The 18953-nt window shown below is 41.5% G+C and overlaps 1 protein-coding gene across 1 annotated transcript in view; it reads left to right on the forward strand.

Annotated features, from left to right (window-relative positions):
- Nucleotides 1-5451, forward strand: part of DGKE (diacylglycerol kinase epsilon) — a 29366-nt gene extending 23915 nt beyond the window's left edge. Inside the window, exon 12 of the mRNA XM_070772501.1 lies at nucleotides 167-5451. Within this exon, the coding sequence (XP_070628602.1) occupies nucleotides 167-346 (180 nt within the window). The 3' untranslated portion in view covers nucleotides 347-5451. The remainder of the gene's footprint in view (nucleotides 1-166) is intronic.
- Nucleotides 5452-18953: the final 13502 nt, after the last annotated feature.

Genomic DNA, 18953 nt, shown 5'->3' on the forward strand with positions numbered 1-18953 from the left:
ATCCTTTAAACAATTGAAGAATAAAATATATTCAGATTAATTTTCTAAGAGTACAGTGCTAAGAAATGTCCCTAAGATGGGTTAAAGGACTCAAGATGTTATTAAGGAAGATTTGTCTGAGCTTTCTGGGGACTAACTGTTTTCCCATTTTTCCCCATAATTCTAGCTGATCTTGAAGTGCTCGATGATGCCAATGCAGGTAGATGGGGAGCCGTGGGCCCAGGGGCCCTGCACTGTCACCATAACCCACAAGACACACGCACTGATGTTGTATTTCTCTGGAGAACAAACGGATGACGACGTCTCTAGTACTTCAGATCAAGAGGATACAAAGGAAACGGAGTAGATGGAGGAGGACGTGAGGACTTAGTGTAGAATCCTCGCAAACAACTAGATACCCATTCATCCAAAAAAGAGCTGTCAACTAGCTTAGTCTTCACTTCATCAGTAGTAGAGTGGGTATGCATTTATGTAAACAGCATTCCAAAAACAGCCAGACCTCCGGTTGTTTACAAATGCCTGCTCTTTTTGCAGCAAACACTTTGACCGTACAGCACTAGCAGAAAGTCACAGAACATTCCACAAAGGCTCTGTGTCTGCGGGTAGGCTCGCTGACCTGTGCGCTCCCTCCCGGTCCTTATTCTTGAACCACACAGTGGATCAGACACGTATATCCAGCCAGGTGTGGGTGGAAAATCATTGCCATTTTAATGTTGAGTGTGATGACACTGTAACATTTAAAAATGACTTGCTTTTTTGAAAGGAGATGGTTGGTGTCATGCTGGGCATCCTCCTGCAGCATGTCTCAAGACTTCTTGCAGCCCAGCACCAAGTGGACACATAAATATCTATTTCCAGGAAACCCTAAAAGGAGAAATGTAAAAGGAAGGCAACACTCAGATTTTTTGTTTTAAATTTTATTTTAAGGACACTTTCAGTCTCCTACTGTTGTTTGGTTAACTCTGTTAATGACCGAGTTGAGCTGAAATCTGCCATCTTGTTATACTCCAGTATAGCCAAAAGGGGACCGCCTAGGCAAGTTGTAAAAATCAACATTCAGAGCACTTTGCATTGAAAGTTATAAGTTTCAGGACTTCCCTGGCATTCTAGTGGTTAAGACTCTATGCTTCCACTGCAGAGGGTATGGGGTTCAATCCCCTGTCAGGGAACTAAAATCGTGCGGAGTGGCAGTCAAAAAAAAAAAAAAGTTACAAGTTTCAAATCGGACTGTTCACCAAATTCTCTTCTGATTAAAAGACAGTGTCAACAATTCAAAAAATATATACTAAGGAGAATTTACCAGTCAGGTTAATTGCTCAAAACAAGTTCAGTATTGATTGATACATTTTTAAAAATTGGTGGTCTTACAGTATTTTGAAATACAGGAGTATATCCAAAATACTTAACAGAATTTTCCCTTGGGGAAATGGATAGAATCCTCTGCTAAAATGTTTGTATCATATTTATTTTAAAATGAGAGATATATTTTTTTTACTTATTTATTTTCTTCACTGTGGTATACCTGTGTTTAGTGTTTACAATGTGTTGCTTTATTTAATAAGTTAAATTGATCATAAATTCTGCTACTCACAGATAGAAATGTAGCCTAAGTAATAATTAAAACCCATAATTCTTCTGATAGATATATTATCTGGATATTCTTATTCTTCAGAAATATTCCGAGGGTGCTCCTCTGCTGCTCCCCAGTCTGCTCCCTCAGGTTCCACAGCGAGGCTGCCCCAGGGGGCCCCCAGCCTGGTATTTTTAGGACAGATGGCCCATTTGTGGATTTGGTGGTCTTTTATGCCATTAATCTGAAGAACTAGAATGTATCTTCCACCAAACACCATTAGCTCCCCTTAAAGATCTGTGGATGAATCTGTTGTCTATTATGAGTTGCCAGAAGCTTAAATTTCAGTCACCTTCAGGCCCAGGCCATGTTTTGAAGGAACAACTAAGAAATGTATACAGTAGTAGTCAGTTACATTAGAATGCTTTTATTTTGCTTAAATTAATCTCTTCCCAGATCTCAATGTGAGCAGCTAAATTCTAGTATTGTAAGATTTTGTGAGAAGATCTGTTTTCACCTTACTCACACACCATTCACAGTAGCTACCTGTGGTGGTGGTTGGGAGAGTCTGCAGATTTTCTTTCATGGGCTGATCATGTTTTGAGTATAATGAGCTTCATTGTTTAATTTGTGATCAGAATTGTTACCGATACCACATTTTACAAATATACTGTTAGATTCACTTTGCTTTAGGCTATATTTTATCTATAATTCATAGTACTAATTATAGAATAATCAAAGTAAATAGTTAATAGGGGGTATCAGAATTAAAATAATCAAAATAACTATATAGTTTTTTTTTTACTTTTAAAACTGTATTCTAGCTATAATGTTACATTGGATGTAGAACAGAGTCATATAAAACACCCTCATTTACTTAAAAACAAACTGGTCTTTCATTTTCATAATCCACTGAAGTTTGACCTTCACGAAGTTTATCTGTTAACCTTATTCACTCATTCAGACTTAATTTTTTTAGGAAAGTTACTTCAGAATATCATATCATATAACATATTTTAGAAAAATTCTCTTTTTAGGCACATTTACCCAGCATTTCAAATAAATGGATAGGCATGTACCTTGTTTTAAATAAATACAATTTATAAGACTCATGTTTGCAAGTTATATATTAGGGTAGCAATTGTTGACATTACCAGAGAGTCCATACTTTATAAAAAATGATTTGCCATAGAATTTTTCTGTTCCATTTCAAACTATTCTGATTTAAAAATAGTAACTTCTAAATTCTCAGGAAGAAATATGTGAAGTAAAGCTTGTATTCATGTCTGTTTTCAGATTTCTCCTTTTATTCTAATACAATTCCTAGCTCCTTGCAATCTTAGTAGGTTAAATACTGAATCCCTGGCAGCTTCTTAGGGATCCCATAAGTAGATGATGAGAATTTTCAGTGCTTTTTTTTGTTTAATGGAAATCAAACTGACTTGTGTTGTAACATACAAGTTGCCAAATGATAAGATTACATGATCTTAAAGGTGTTTTAGGTTTTCTGCAACTATTAGCTGTGAACCCTATTGTAGCTAACGTTTATGAAATTTTATAGTCAAAATTATTTATTTTTATTTTTTTAGGATGTGTCAAAAACGTGTAGTATTTGCTTTTTGAAATGTTTGCCTACCTAGAGCTGGAAAATATACTGTGACTCAGAAATTGTGAACAGTCCTTTTTGCTGTAAAAATGAATACTACCAGCATGTCAAAAGAAAATAGTGTGCATTTGTAATATAAAGCAAAATTGTACTTAATGTATATTATGGAATTTTAAATTTGCACTGACCAAAAAATTTAAAGATGATATTAATTTACATATACATGTGGATCCGAATACGTAATTTGTACTTGTTCAGCTGAAAAGGTCAATAGAACGGGTGATAATTTTATGTGGTTTTCCCTCAAGCTGATAATACTGAAACAAGAACCAGCACTTTATATTCAGACTTTTTAAAAAAAAATTCTACCTAATTTGGGATAGCAATGTAGGTAGAGGTAGATTTATTAAAAATTTCTAGAAATTTAAAAAGAAAAAATAGTGTTGTTACTCTATCTCAATCTGAATGAAGGTCTGTTCTCAGCAATAAGAGAGAAGAGGTTGTTTGGGTTTGCCTTTTAAAAGTATACCCCTGCCTTTCTCAGATTTCTCCTGGAGGCTTGTCTCCCGTTTCTCAGAATATGCCCTGCAGGCTGCCTGTAGTATCAGAGTCACCATGCGAGCTGGTTCACAGTGTGGGAGCCTCAGCCCGGGAACCAGCCCTTGACTTCAGGAAGCAGGGTGTCTTGAGATGAGGGACGTCTGCACCTCTGGTGCTTCTGATGCAACTGAAATGTTAGTTACTCATCTGCACCTCCTGTGTTCACCCGGGGCTTTTGCCCGGTAGATACCATGCCGAAAATTTGAATTAATTAGATACTCTTAAATTGTTTTTCCTTTAAAGGAACTCTGAAAAACTTGTCATATCCTATCCAGATTGATAAGCTGTATTACATAAAAGTTGGTAGCCCCAGGTTTTCCTGTGCAGCTGTGTGGGTTTGGGGCTGTGATCCGTGGAGTCTTGGAGGACAGGCGGTGCTTTGGGGCTGGTGGAATGGACCCCTGGAGGGCCCCTGCTTTCTCCCCATGCTGGGGTGCTGCTTCAGATCAGATTTCAGTAGACAAAGCACTTCCTTTTTTCAAAAAAAAAAAAAAATTCCACTATTTTCTTTCAAAGAGTTTGGAAGCCAGTATAATGACTCTGTCACCTGGTTCATTTTCTACTGATTTTTACATTAAAAAGAGTATTTTGGATGTCTCGGTTGCTGCTTGGAATATGGCCACTTGGCTACTTCTCACATTTTGAAGGCATTTTGTTGAATAGCAAAGCACTGATTAGCCTCTGTTCCTCGTACTTCTGATTTTAGTGAAGTATAGAAATGGTCGTGTATTTAATTCATTTTAGTTTTGTAAATACACACACATTTACCCTCACGGCCCTGACAGTGCCGTCAGTGCATGAGGTTCACAGGTTTCAAAAAGGTGTGTTCTAAGGTTCTGGAGAAAGCATCAAAAACTGTCACCCTCTAATAGGGACGTTCACAAAATTTAATGATTGAGGTTAGTCATCTACAGAAGTGTCGGCAGAAATCGTCACCTAAAGGCTATGAATTTAAGTGTTCTGCTGACGGTGGACCTAGGACGCTTCCTCAGTCTCTGCAAACGCCCCCCAAGCCACTTCACCGCTAAAGGGAAATGTCAAAGCAGAACGCGCTTTACAAGGTAAACTACAGGAAGTCGCCGTCTTGTGGTGCTTTTTGATGACTGACCCAAAACGGGGAAGAGAGCTGGCAAGTTAGGTTGCTTTCCTTGCTGCTCTAACCTTGTCCAGGCAAAGGGACTCTCTGATCAGATGAGGAGCCTGGGCTACTGAGCAAACTCCTACAGTAAGGACGGGCACTTTGTGTACTTGGGTGACGATGGCTCATGAGAACACTTAGGACTCCCGTTCTGGGCTCTGCCAGCACTCTTTCTCTCCAATTTGATCAACTTGAATGAGCCCAACAGTAAGCAAACTCGGATTTTAATTCTGTTTTAAGCAAGTTTAGAGCAGCCAGATCCTTGGCCGTGATTACTTGCAGGTGAACTGACTGAACTGGCTCTTGTGAACCACAGTGTCAAGGACGAGCAGCTCAAGCAGCCAGCTGGTCCTGTGCACTTTCTGCCCCCTTGGCCTCCGTACTCTGTCCCTATCACGAATTACCCTGTGTTAATTGCTTTCGTTGTGTTGGGTCTATAATGTGGTCAATGCTTGACAGAAAAACATGAATTAAAGCATTTGATGTTGAAGATGTTTGCTTGTTTTTTAATAAAATGTAAAGCACAGCATTTGAAAAGTATGATTCTGTGTTGTTTTTTTGATACAACAATGAGAAAAAAACAAGTTTGAGTTAGTTTCACACAAGATGGCACTTGTACAGCAGGGCAGAGGTTACAGTGTGTGACAAGTTCAGGGTCAGATCCGCCTGAATGGATAAAAAAATACATACTTAAGGACTGACTCAGGGCAGAGTAGAGCAGTAAAGGAAGTCAAATAAGGTGAATTAATCTCATTTTCAGCTGATAACAGTGGAAGAAGTATAGAATTTATTTGCAGTATCTAGGTTGAAAACTCAGCCTCTGCCACTGTTTAACACTAGGCAAGTTACTTGTTCTGCCTGAGCCCCGCTGTGAAAGTGGGAGATAGGCCAACATAGAGGTTGCAGATTCAGCTGCTTAGAGGAAAGAGGCAGGTAATGAAGGAGAGGGTGGTGGGACTGTTCAAACTAGAGCACTGACCACAGGGGAGCAGAACGCATCTTTCTAGAAAAGGTAGAAACGTGGGTTTTTTATATTAACCGTAATTTTAAAGTGGGTTGGCCAGGGACTATTGGGTAGCACACACAACTCTGCTCAATGTTATGTGGCAGCCTGGGTGGGAGGGAGGCTCCGGGGAGAACAGATACAAGGATATGCATGGCTGAGTCCTCCTCAGCTGTTCACCCGAAACTATCACAACACTGTTCATCGGCTACATCCCAGTACAATATAAAAAGTTAAAAAAATTACAAAATATGGGTTGGCAACTAATTACCTGTAGCCTCCCACTGACTTTGACTTCCCTGGTGGCTCAGATGGCAAAGCGTCTGCCTATAATGTGGGAGACCCTGGTTCAATCCCTCAGTCGGGAAGATCCCCTGGAGAAGGAAATGGCAACCCACTCCAGTATTCTTGCCTGGAAAATCCCATGGACGGAAGAGCCTGGTAGGTAGGCTACAATCCATGGGGTCGCAAAGAGTCGGAGACGACTGAGCGACTTTCTTTCTTTCCCACTGACTTATATGAAGATTATATTAGGGGGAAAGTGAAGGTATCACACCTGGCAGAAATTTGCACTTCCTTCCACTTGAATTTTTATTTTTTTTGCCTGCACCCCAACCAGGGATGTAGTCTGAGCCCCCTGCACCAGAAATAAAATCTTAACCACTGGACCACCAGGGAAGTCCCCATTTGAATTTTTATAAAGCTTTATGGTTTAACAACTATGATGTGGCTTTCACATGACATTTTGTGGCAAATAGTTTGTATTCATTTCATTAGAGGAAGGAGAGCCTACAGTCCAGCTGAAGCGGTCATCTTTACAAAAATTCCATTTTTACAATTTTTTGAAAATAAAACTCATTGCTCATTGCCCTTCTTAACTATGCCAATTATAATGCACATTTTCTGGATCAAAGATTTGAAACATGAATTCCTTTATACTTACAGAAGTTCATAAGGAAGCCTCTCTATTAAGAAACTAGCCCCTGACAGTTCTACGTTTTCACCTTCTTTTATTAACTTCCAGCTGTATCACACAATTGTAGGATCTCAGTTTCACAACCAGGGATTGAATCCAGGCCATGGTAGAGAAAGCACCAAGTCCAGACGGAAACCGTGCACCTCGGATTTGGACTTGAGCCCATGTGGCCAGGATCGGGACCCAGCCCAAACCCTGCTCAGGCCTGGAACCCACGGTCTTTTTCCAGCTGTGTCCAGTCTTAGTTGCAGCATGAGGGCTCTTGGTTGTGATATCTGGACTCTCTGGGTGTGCCTCTCAGGCTCAGTAGTCATGGCCTAGTACTCACAGGCTTAGTTGCCCCAAGGATCTCAGTTCCGCAACCGGGGTTCAAACCCACAGGCCCCTGCATTGAATGGCAAATTCTTAACCACTGGACCACCAGGAAGTCCCCTACAGTCTTTTAATTAGAATCACATAGCTGGTGTGATAGAATAACGGACTGGTTCCAAATTGGGAAGAGTACATCAGGGCTGTATATTGTCATCCTGCTTATTTAACTTATATGCAGAGTACATCTTGTGAAATTCCAAACTGGATGAAGCACAAGCTGGAATCAAGACTGCCAGGAGAAATATCAATAACCTCTGATAGGCACATGACACCACCTTTGTGGCAGAAAGCAAAAAGGAACTACAAAGCTTCTTAAAGTGGAAGAGGAGAGCAGAAAAAGATGACTTAAAACTCAACATTCAAAAAACAAAGATCTTGGCATCCAGTCCCATCACTTCATGACAAATAGATGGAGAACAATGGGAATAGTGAGAGACTTTATTTTGAGGGGCTCCAAAATCACTGCAGATGGTGATTGTAGCCATAAAATTAAAAGATGCTTGCTCCTTGAAAGAAAAGCTATGACCAATCTAGATAGCATATTAAAAAGCAGAGACATTACTTTACCAACAAAGGTCCATCTAGTCAAAGCTATAGTTTTTCCAGTAGTCATGTATGGATGTGAGAGTTGGACTATAAAGAAAACTGAGTGCTGAAGAATTGATGCTTTTGAACTGTGGTGTTGGAGAAGACTCTTGAGAGTCCCTTGGACAGCAAAGAGATCAAACCTAAAGGAAATCAGTCCTGAATATTCACTGGAAGGACGGATGCTGAAGCGCCAATACTTTGGCCATCGGATGCAAAGAACTGACTCATTGGAAAAGACTCTGATGCTGGGAAAGATTGAGGGCAGGAGGAGAAGGGGACAACAGAGCATGAGACGGTTGGATGGCATCACCCATTCAATGGATGTGAGTTTGAGCAAGCTCTGGGAGTTGGTGATGGACAGGGAAGCCTGGTGTGCTGCGGTCCATGGGGTCGAAAAGAGTTGGACATGACTGAGCAACTGAACTGACTGACCTGGTGTCTGGACTTACTGAGGCCCAGGTTTTTTGTCTCAGAGCAGTAGGAATTCAGCAAGAGGCAAAGTGACAGGCAAGAAGTAGGGCTTCCATGGTGGCTCAGACAGTGAAGGATCTGCCTGCAATGCAGGAAACCTGCATTCAGTCTCCAGGTCAGGAAAATCCCCTGGAGAAGGGAATGGCTACCCACTCCAGTATTTTTGCCTGGAGAATTCCATGGACAGAGGAGCCTGGCAAGCTACAGTCCATGGGGTCACAAAGACTAACCCTTTCAGGTTTTCAAAGACTAACACTTTCAAAGAGATCAAGTGGGCAGGTGACAGAGCTCTACCCCAAGGATTAAGTGGGCTACAATTTTATAATCAAAGGAAATTAGGGGAGGGGGAAAGACCACTTTCTTTGAGGAGACATCGGGCTTACATCACTAACACTTCCTTCGAATTGGGCAGAAAAGTGTCTGACCCTATGAGGTCAAACTGGGATTACCATGTTGGTGAGTGTGTAGTCATGTCTGACTCTTTGAGACCCCCTGGACTGTAGCCCACCAGGCTCCTCTGTCCATGGAATTTCCCAGACAAGAATACTGGAGTGGGTTGCCATTTCCTTCTATAAGGGATCTTCCCAACGCAGAGATTGAACCCATGTCTGTTGCGTCTCCTGCCTCGGCCAGTGGATTCGTTACCCCTGTACCGCCTGGGAAGCCCCAGCCATCAGTCAGTCAGTCAGTTCAGTCGCTCAGTCGTGTCCAACTCTTTGTGACCCCATGAATTGCAGCATGCCAGGCCTCCCTATCCATCACCAACTCCCGGAATTTACTCAAACTCATGTCCATCAAGTCGGTGATGCCATCCAGCCATCTCATCCTCTGTCGTCCCCTTCTCCTCCTGCCCCCAATCCCTCCCAGCATCAGAATCTTTTCCAATGAGTCAACTCTTCGCATGAGGTGGCCAAAGTATTGGAGTTTCAGCTTCAGCATCAGTCCTTCCAATGAACAGCCAGGACCGATCTCCTTTAGGATGGACTGGTTGGATCTCCTTGCAGTCCAAGGGACTCTCAAGAATCTTCTCCAACACCACAGTTCAAGAGCATCAATTCCTCGGCACTCAGCTTTCTTCACAGTCCAACTCTCACATCCATACATGACCACTGGAAAAACCATAGCCTTGACTAGACAGACCTTTGTTGGCAAAGCAATGTCTCTGCTTTTTAATATGCTATCTAGGTTGGTCATAGCTTTCCTTCCAAGGAGTAAGCGTCTTTTAATTTCATGGCTGCAACCACCATCTGCAGTGATTTTGGAGCCCCAAAAAATAAAGTCTGACACTGTTTCCCCGTCTACTTGCCATGAAGTGATGGGACCAGATGCCATGATCTTCATTTTCTGAATGTTGAGCTTTAAGCCAACTTTTTCACTCTTCTCTTTCACTTTCATCAAGAGGCTTTTTAGTTCCTCTTCACTTTCTGCCGTAAGGGTGGTGTCATCTGCATATCTGAGGTTATTTGATATTTCTCCCGGCAATCTTGATTCCAGCTTGTGCTTCTTCCAGCCCAGCGTTTCTCATGATGTACTCTGCCTAGAAGTTAAATAAGCAGGGTGACAATATACAGCCTTGATGTATTCCTTTTCCTATTTGGAAGCAGTCTGTTGTTCCATGTCCAGTTCTAACTGTTGCTTCCTGACCTGCATACAGGTTTCTCAAGAGAAAGGTCAGGTGGTCTGGTATTCCCATCTCTTGAAGAATTTTCCACAGTTTATTGTGATCCACACAGTCAAAGGCTTTGGCATAGTCAATAAAGCAGAAATGTTTTTCTGGAACTCTCTTGCTTTTTCCATGATCCAGCGGATGTTGGCAATTTGATCTCTGGTTCCTCTGCCTTTTCTAAAACCAGCTTGAATGCTTATTAAATCAGAAGGGTGGTGACATTTTTCTTTCACCTAATGTCCTGGGGCATATCTTGTGCTTTTATTTATGGCTTTGTAGTTAAGTAAGCCCGCTTTGTTCCATGACATTCTGATAGCTTTCTTGAGAGATCATTAACATAGAATGGTATCCCAGAGTTTCCTGGGTTTCTCTATCTGTAGTTCCCTACTGGGACTTCGACAACTGTCTTTATAACTATCCTATTAATCTACCCTATCATAACCCTTGGACTGCCAGGGAACTCCTCACATTTTGACTTCTGAAATTACAGCTTGGGCACTTGAGTATCGTGCCACAGGCTTTTATTTACCCTTATCTCATAACCCACAATTTTGTGAGGTGGACATTATGAACTTCATTTTACAGACAGATAACTCAGGGCTGGATGTTAATCCCAGGCCCTCATCCCTGCTGCTTTTTCATCATCAACCTCACAGCCGACAGTATTAAAAAAGTTGAATATAGGGGCTTCCCTTTTGGCTTGGTTATAAGGAACTCTGCCTGCCAATTCAGGAGACACAGGTTCAGTCTCCAACCTAGGCAGATCCCACATGCCGCAGAACAGCTTAGCCCACGCATCACCACTATCGAGCCTGTGCTCTAGAGCCCAGTAGCCGGAACTACCGAGCCCACGTGCGCCAACTACTGAAGCCCGTGGGCCCAGAGCCTGTGCTCTGCAACAAGCCACAGCAGTGAGGAACCTGCATACAACTAGAGAGTGACCCCTGCTCTCTGAAAGTGGAGAAAGCCCTCACACAACGTCAGAGACCCAGCACAGCCAACAATTAATCAATGTAATTATTTTTATAAAGTTGAGTATAGGCAGATATACCATTGTGCTGGGGCTTCCCTTGTGGCTCAACTGGTAAAGAATCTTCCGGCAGTGTGGGAGACCCTGGTTCGGTTCCTGGGTTGGGAAGATCCACTAGAGAAGGGATAGGCTACCCACTCCAGTATTCTTGGGCTTCTCTTGTGGCTCAGCTTGCAAAGAATCCACCTGCAAGGTGGGAGACCTGGGTTCAATCCCTGGGTTGGGAAGATCCCCTGGAGAAGAGAATGGCTACCCACTCCAGTATTCTGGCCTGGAGAATTCCACGGGCTGTATAGTCCATGGGGTCACAAAGAGTCAGACACAACTGAGCAACTTTCACTTTCACCATTGTGCTGGGCACAGTCTTCAAAAGGACTCTCCCAGACAAAGAAACAAGGATGCTACACATGGAAATAATTAGATTTTTAAGGAGCTGAAAGGGCTACATGTTGCCTATACGTAGAAATTTAATTTGTGGGAACTAGAAAATAAAAATTTTGTATTACTTGTGAGGAGACAGAGGTAAATTCATCTATGAGAAATCTGTGTACACTGAGCTTCTTGATGACAGGTTGCTCACCCTGGTCATCTTTGCATTCAAACTGATGAGTATTTGCATGTCTTTGTGAAAATTCTATGAATTATGGAATACTTAGCCTACAGTTTCCAGCACAGGTGAGTACCCAACAGTATTTGAACATATGAAGTTGCTGACGGGCTGCACTCAGCAATCCAGGCAAACTGCAGTGCTGTGTGCTCGCGGAGCCCGTGTGTACTCGCGGAGCCCGTGTGCGCTCCTGGAGCCCGTGTCTGCCTCTGGAGCCTGTGAGTGCCCCTGGAGCCCATGTGCGCTCGCAGAGCCCATGTGCACTCGCCGAGCCCGTGTCTGCCCCTGGAGCCTGTGAGTGCCCCTGGAGCCCATGTGCGCTCGCAGAGCCCGTGTGTGCTTGCTGAGCCCGTGTGTACTTCTGGAGCCTGTGTGCTCTCCTGGAGCCTGTGAGTGCTCGTGGAGCATGGCTACATGTATCTCAGGCTCCATTCTCTGTGAAATGCTCCAACCAAAGCTCTGCCAAGGACCATGAACAGGAACAGAGTGGGTCTCCCATATATGCCACTTTGGCATGAGTTTTAGTTTGGGCTAACAGTAGTCAAAGAGCCAGTAGATGCAAGAAAATTTCTTTACCTTTCCTGTGCATACATGCTAAGTCACTTCAGTCGTGTCCAACTCTTCACGACGCTATGGACTGCAGCCCACCAGGCTCCTCTGTCCACAATATTTTTTCAGGCAGCAATACTGGAGTGGGTTGCCATTTCCTCCTCCAGGGGATCTTCCCAACCCAGGTTCTTTACCACTAGCGCCACCTGGGAAGCCCTTACAACCCCCTCAGTTGCCTAAATTTACGTTGGAAAGGAGCCTGTACCAAAAAGAGAGCTATTACCAGATATACCTTATTACCTAAGAAACTCATCAGCAGAACAGGACATTTGTTTTTCAAGCATCTCCTCTGCCTTCCTACCAATGGCCTTCCTCCCCTTTGTACCCCTGCCTCTTCCCTTAGCTCAGGATGTTACAGAAGCTTCAATTACCTGACTGTCCCTTTGGGACTTCATATCTTTACTAGGCCCCATATGTACATAAATTTGTGTGTTTTTCTGTTAATCTGTCTTTTATGAATTTAATTATTAGACCAGCTGAAGAGTCAAGATGCTACAGCCATATTTAGACATGTGACAATTCCTCCCCTGCAGTTGATTAGACCCAGAAAGCCCATCCACCGACCAGCAAGCAATCAGATTTTCTACTGGGCTTCATTTTCACAAAATGCTCTTGTAACCTTTATTTTTATTTATTTATTTTTTTTACACTTTTATTTTTAAAAATAAAAAAAGAGATATCTATAATAAATAATAAAACAATATAGAACTTTTTCCCAGTTGAAACCTAATGTGAATATACTGAAAATTATTTGCTAATTATGTGATTAAAATAATAAATTATAAACTCATGTGAACATTAACTGATTTACAATTATGTAAATTCAAGTAAATAACAAAGTAAAGGATAGAATATTTGTATCTTTTGAATTGATCAGATTAATTATCAAAGCATACTAGTCAACTGAGTGCTAGACATGCTTCAGGGAGACCTGTATTCCAATCCATGACATGTATGGCTATTTTCTTTAGATTTATAATGTTTGAATTTTACAACAGTATTATTAAGATGATAGGAGTTAATACTGGTAAAGTATTATCAATGATAAAACTTATTTCATTATTTTAAATAGTTTACTGTCCTGTTTAATAATATAATCATGTAACCTTTATTTTTAAAATAAATTTATTTTATTTACTTATATTTGGCTGCACTGGGTCTTCATTGCTTCGCCCGGGCTTTCTCTAGTTGCAGCAAGCAGGAGCTACTCTGGGTGGTGGTGCTCAGGCCTCTCATTGTGCTGGCTTCTCCCGATGCAGAGCACAGGCTCTAGGTGTGTGGATATACTACGTGGGCTCTGTAGTCGTGGTGCCTGAGCTTAATGTGAAACCTTCCTGGACCAGGGATCAAACCCATGTCCCCTGCATTGACAGGAGGATTCATACCCACTGCACCACCAGGGAAGTCCCTTTTGTAACCCTTAAAATCTGTCCTCCTCAAAATTTGACCCACAGACTATTTTAGACTATTTAAGTGCAGAAACTGAGAGTTAAGAGTTTGAATTTGTATAGCTATCTTGATAGCTGGCTATTGGATCTAATCCTAATAAAAATGTGTTTTTTATTGTGTATGTCTCTTTATGTCATTTTTCTCCTTATTATATTTTATAAAAATATTGATACCTGATGCTGTTGATCTAAAACTGGACTACCAGCTAGTTCTCCAGCAAAGATACACTTATACACAATCAGCAGAGAATTGCAACTCAAGGTCTACAACCATGAGGAAGGCAAGGAACACACTTTTATTGGCGGGGGTGGGGAGGAAGTTGCGAGGGCTGTAGTCAACACAGACTCCGTGGCTTTTCAAAGGCTGAGTCCTGGCCACGAAAGAAGAGGGATGTTTCTTCTTCCTCTTGGGCTCTGCTATCATCACAGGGTCTCAGAGCTCTCCCTTCTTGTCTCTTGACTCTACTTAATTGGTGTTTCTCTTTATTAATATTTTACAGTGTACTGGAAATGTTTAAAAAGAAACAAAACATCTGCTATTTCACTACAAGTGGTTTAAGAAGCACTGTTTTAAATAACTCGCTTTCTTCTTTTGGGAAAGGAGGAGCCGAGCTGCAGTCAGTTCCTGTTTCTTAGAAAAACAATAAGCTCTAACATAATGCAAGAGGCTTGCTTTAATTTGGTTAAGAGCAGCAGTGACCTTTAGGATCTGACACCAAAGCTTGTGAACACGATTCAGGTAATGGCAATAGACTCTGGGCCAATGAAACACCCAGACAACAGGGGGAAGACAGAAGACTAGTAAGAACCTGTTATTTGAAGAGTGGTAAGAAAGTAAGTAAACTGGAACCATATGGTCTGGAATTAAGTAGCATAATAACTTACATTTGTAGAGCATTTGATCATTTATAATGCAATTTTATACAAAGTATTTTCTTTATTCCTCACAAAACCCAATTGACACGGCAGAGCAGATAATAATTTCAATTTTCTAAGTGAGTAAGCTGCTCAAAATCCTTCAAGTTAGGCTTTAGCAGTATGTGAACCGGGGAATTCCAGGTGTACAAGCTGGATTTAGAAGAGGAAGAGGAACCAGAGATCAAATTGCCAACACCTGTTGGATCATAGTAAAAGCTAGAGAATTCCAGAAAAACATCTACTTCTGCTTCACTGACTACGCTAAAACCTTTGACTGTGTGGATCACAACAAACTGGAAAATTCTAAAGAGATGGGAATACCAGACCACCTTACCTGCCTCCTGAGAAGCCTGTATGCAGGTCAGGAAGCAACAGTTAGAACCAAAGATAGAACAATGGACTGGTTCAAAACTGAGAAAGGAGTATGTCAAGGCTGTGTATTGTCACCCTATTTATTTAACATATATGCAGAGCACATCATGCAAAATGCCAGGCTGGATGAAGCACAAGCTGGCATCAGATTGCAGGGAGAAATATCAACAACCTCAGATATGGAGATGATATCACTCTAACAGCAGAAAGTAAAGAGGATCTAAAGAGACTCTGGATGAGGGCGAAGGAGAAGAGTGAAAAAGCTGGCCTAAAACTCAACATTTAAAAAACTAAGATCACGGCATCTGGTCCCATCACGTTATGGCAAACAGATGGGGAAAAAGTAAAAGCAGTGACTGATTTTATTTTCTTGGGCTCCAAAATCACTGTGAACAGAGACAGCAGCCATGAAATTAAGACGCTAGCTCCTTGGGAGAAAAGCTATGACAAACTTAGTGTATTAAAAACCAGAGATATCACTTTGCTGACCAAGGTCCGTCTAGTCAAAGCTATGGTTTTTCGAAGGCTGAATGCCAAAGAATTGATGCCTTCAAAATGTGATGCTAGAGAAGACTCTTGAGAGTCCCCTGGACTCTCAAGGAAATCAACTTGAGAGTTGATTAAAGGAAATCAACCCTGAATACTCATTGAAAGGACTCATGCTGAAACTGAAGCTCCAATACTTTGGCACCTAATGCAAAGAGCTGACTCATTGGAAAAGACCCTGAAGCTGGGAAAGATTGAAGGAAAAAGACGAGGGTGGCAGAGGATGAGATAGTTAAATAACATCACTGACTCAATGGACATGAATCTGAGCAAACTCCAGGAGATAGCAAAGGACAGGGAAGCCTGATGTGCTGCAATCAATGGAGTCGAAAAGAGTCAGACACTATTTAGTGACTGAGCAACAACAAAGTATACTCACAAACATTATTCAACTATCGCCGCCACTCATCTCCAGAAGCTTTTCATCATTCCAAACAAAAACTCCAAGCCCACAAAACAACAGCTCCCTAGTTCTCACTTCTTCCGGTATCTGGTCAACTCTTCTGCTTTTTGTCTCTACGAACGTGCCTATTCTAAGTACTTCATTGAAGCGGAATCCATATACTATTTGTCCTTTGGTGCTGGCTTGTTTTTACTTGGCATAATGTTTTCAAGGGTCTAAGATGAACTTGTATTCTCACCCATAAAAAAGATAGAGAATGGAACCTACTTCACAGGGCTGCTTGAAGGGTTTAATCAGATAATACACAGTATGATGTACAATACTCCTTGCTTCTCCTCCCATCAAAAAATGAAATCAAATTCCACTTACATGGTCTGACCTTAGCGACGTGCTTCCACTGAAGAGAAAGCAGCCGAAATGGGGCATAAAAGGTGATATGACTTTTGCCTGGTTGCTGAGACATTTGTCCTTGGAACTCAGTCCTTTTTTCAGTCCTAGACAGAGAAAATCCACCTGCTGCCAGGAAAGGCCCCCTAGCATTAACTGCCGGATGTTGTGAGTAAGTCAGCGTGAAGGCAATTATATAGCCCAGCCTTCAAGCCACCACCGCAGATGCCAAGTGAAGCAGAAATGAGCTGTTTCAACCAAACCTCACGCAAGTCACAGAGTCAAGAGCAAAACTGGTGTTGTTTTCATCTCTAAGATTTTGTGCTTTTACATAGCAGTAGATAACCAGGACACATGAACAGCTGACAGCTGTTGATCCCATTTCCTTGTTCATCTTTGTGCCCCAAAGAATAACCAAGTACTCAGAGAAGGTGATTCCACCCCAACTCAGGGATAACCAACATGGAATCCCATTCTCTTGGCAGCTGTAGGTGGACATATGACCCAGTTCTGGCCAATCAATCTTAAGAGGGAGATTCTGCTTCTAGAAAAGACTCCCTGGCTCTTAAAAAGAGACACAGAAAGAAAGAGATGGTGGGATGCCTGCAATCACTGCAGTCATTTTCTAACCAGGAAGTTAGCAAAACTGAGGACAAAGCTAACAGGGCAAGAATGGCAAGACCACTGAGAAGGTGGAAAGACCCAATGACTACAGTGTTAACCCACCGAGTCAGCCAATCCTGGAATTTCCCTTCCTTGGGATAACTTGGTATGTGAGATGAAAATGTTTCTTTTTTCCTTTATTTTTTTTGAAGGACAATTGCTTTACAGAATTTTGTTGTTTCTTGTCAACCCTCAACATGAATCAGCCATAGGTATATATATATATCCCCTCTCTTTAGAACCTCCCTCTCATCTCCCTCCCCATCCCACCCCTCTAGGTTGATACAGAGCCCTGTTTGTTTCCTGAGCCATACAGCAACTTCTCTTTGGCTATCTATTTACATACAGTAATGTAAGTTTCCATGTTACTCTCTCCATACATCTCACCCTCTCCTCCTCTCTGTCCATGTCCATAAGTCTATTCTCTATGTCTGCTTCTCCATCGCTGCCCTGTAAATTCTTCAGTGCCATTTTTCTAGATTCCATATATGTGCGTTAGAATACGATATTTATCTTTCTCTTTCTGACTCACTTCACTCTGTATAATAGATTCTAGGTTCATCCACCTCATCAGAACTGACTCAAATGTGTTCCTTTTTATGGCTGAGTAATACTCCATTGTATATACATAATACCACTTCTTTATCCGTTCATCTGTCAGTGGACATCTAGGTTGCTTCCATGTTCTAGCTATTGTAAATAGTGCTGCAATGGACAATGGGATACATGTGTCTTCTTCAATTCTGGTTTCCTCAGGGTGTATGCCTAGGAGTGGGATTGCTGGGTCATATGGTGGTTTTATTCCTAGTTTTTTAAGGAATCTCCATATCGTCTTTCATATGACTGTATCAATTTACATTCCCATCAACAGTGCAAGAGCGTTCCCTTTTCTCCACACCCTCTCCAGCATTTATTGTTTGTAGACTTTCTGATCATGGCAATTCTGACTGGTGTGAGGTGATATCTCATTAAGGTTTTGATTTGCATTTCTCTAATGAGTGATGTTGAGCATCTTTTCACATGTTTGCTAGCCATCTGTATGTCTTCTTTGGAGAAATGTCTGCTTAGGTCTTTTTCCCACTTTTTGATTGGGTTGTTTTTCTGGCATTGAGTTGTATGAGCTGCTTATATATCTTGGAAATTAATCCTTTGTCAGTTGCTTCATTTGCTATTTTCTCCCATCCTGAGGGCTGTCTTTTCACCTTGCTTACAGTTTCCTTTGTTATGCAAAAGCTTTTAAGTTTAATCAGGTCCCACTTACTTACTTTTGTTTTTATTTCCATTACTCTAGGAGGTGGGTCATAGAGGATCTTGCTTTGATTTACATCATCAAGTGTTCTGCCAATGTTTTCCTCTAAGAGTTTTACAGTTTCTGGTCTTACATTTAGGTCTTTAATCCATTTTGAGTTTATCTTTGTGTATGGTGTTAGGAAGTGCTCTAATTTCATTCTTTTACATGTAACTGTCCAGTTTTCCCAGCACCATTTACTGAAGAGGCTATCTTTGCCCCGTTGTATATTCTTTCCTCCGTTGTCAAAAATAAGGTATGCATAGGCATGTGGGTTTATTTCTGGGCTTTCTATCTTGTTCCATTGGTCTATATTTCTGTTTCTGTACCAGTACCATACTGTCTTGATGACTGCCGCTCTGTAGTATAATCTGAAATCAGGAAGGTTGATTCCTCCAGCTCCATTCTTCTTTCTCAAGACTGCTTTGGCTATTTGGGGTCTTTTGTGTTTCCAAATGAATTGTGAAATTTTTTGTTCTAGTTCCGTGAAAAATGCCATTGGTAATTTGATAGGGATAGCAGTGAATCTGTAGATTGCATTTGGTAGTATAGTCATTTTCACAATATTGATTCTTCCTACCCAGGAACATGGTATATCTCTCCAAATCATCTTTGATTTCTTTCATCAGTGTCTTATAATTTTTTGTCTCCTTAGGTAAGTTTATTCCTAGATATTTAATTCTTTTTGTTGC

The sequence above is a fragment of the Bos indicus genome, chromosome 19 (assembly GCF_029378745.1).
Source record: "Bos indicus isolate NIAB-ARS_2022 breed Sahiwal x Tharparkar chromosome 19, NIAB-ARS_B.indTharparkar_mat_pri_1.0, whole genome shotgun sequence".
Taxonomy (NCBI): Eukaryota; Metazoa; Chordata; class Mammalia; order Artiodactyla; family Bovidae; genus Bos; species Bos indicus.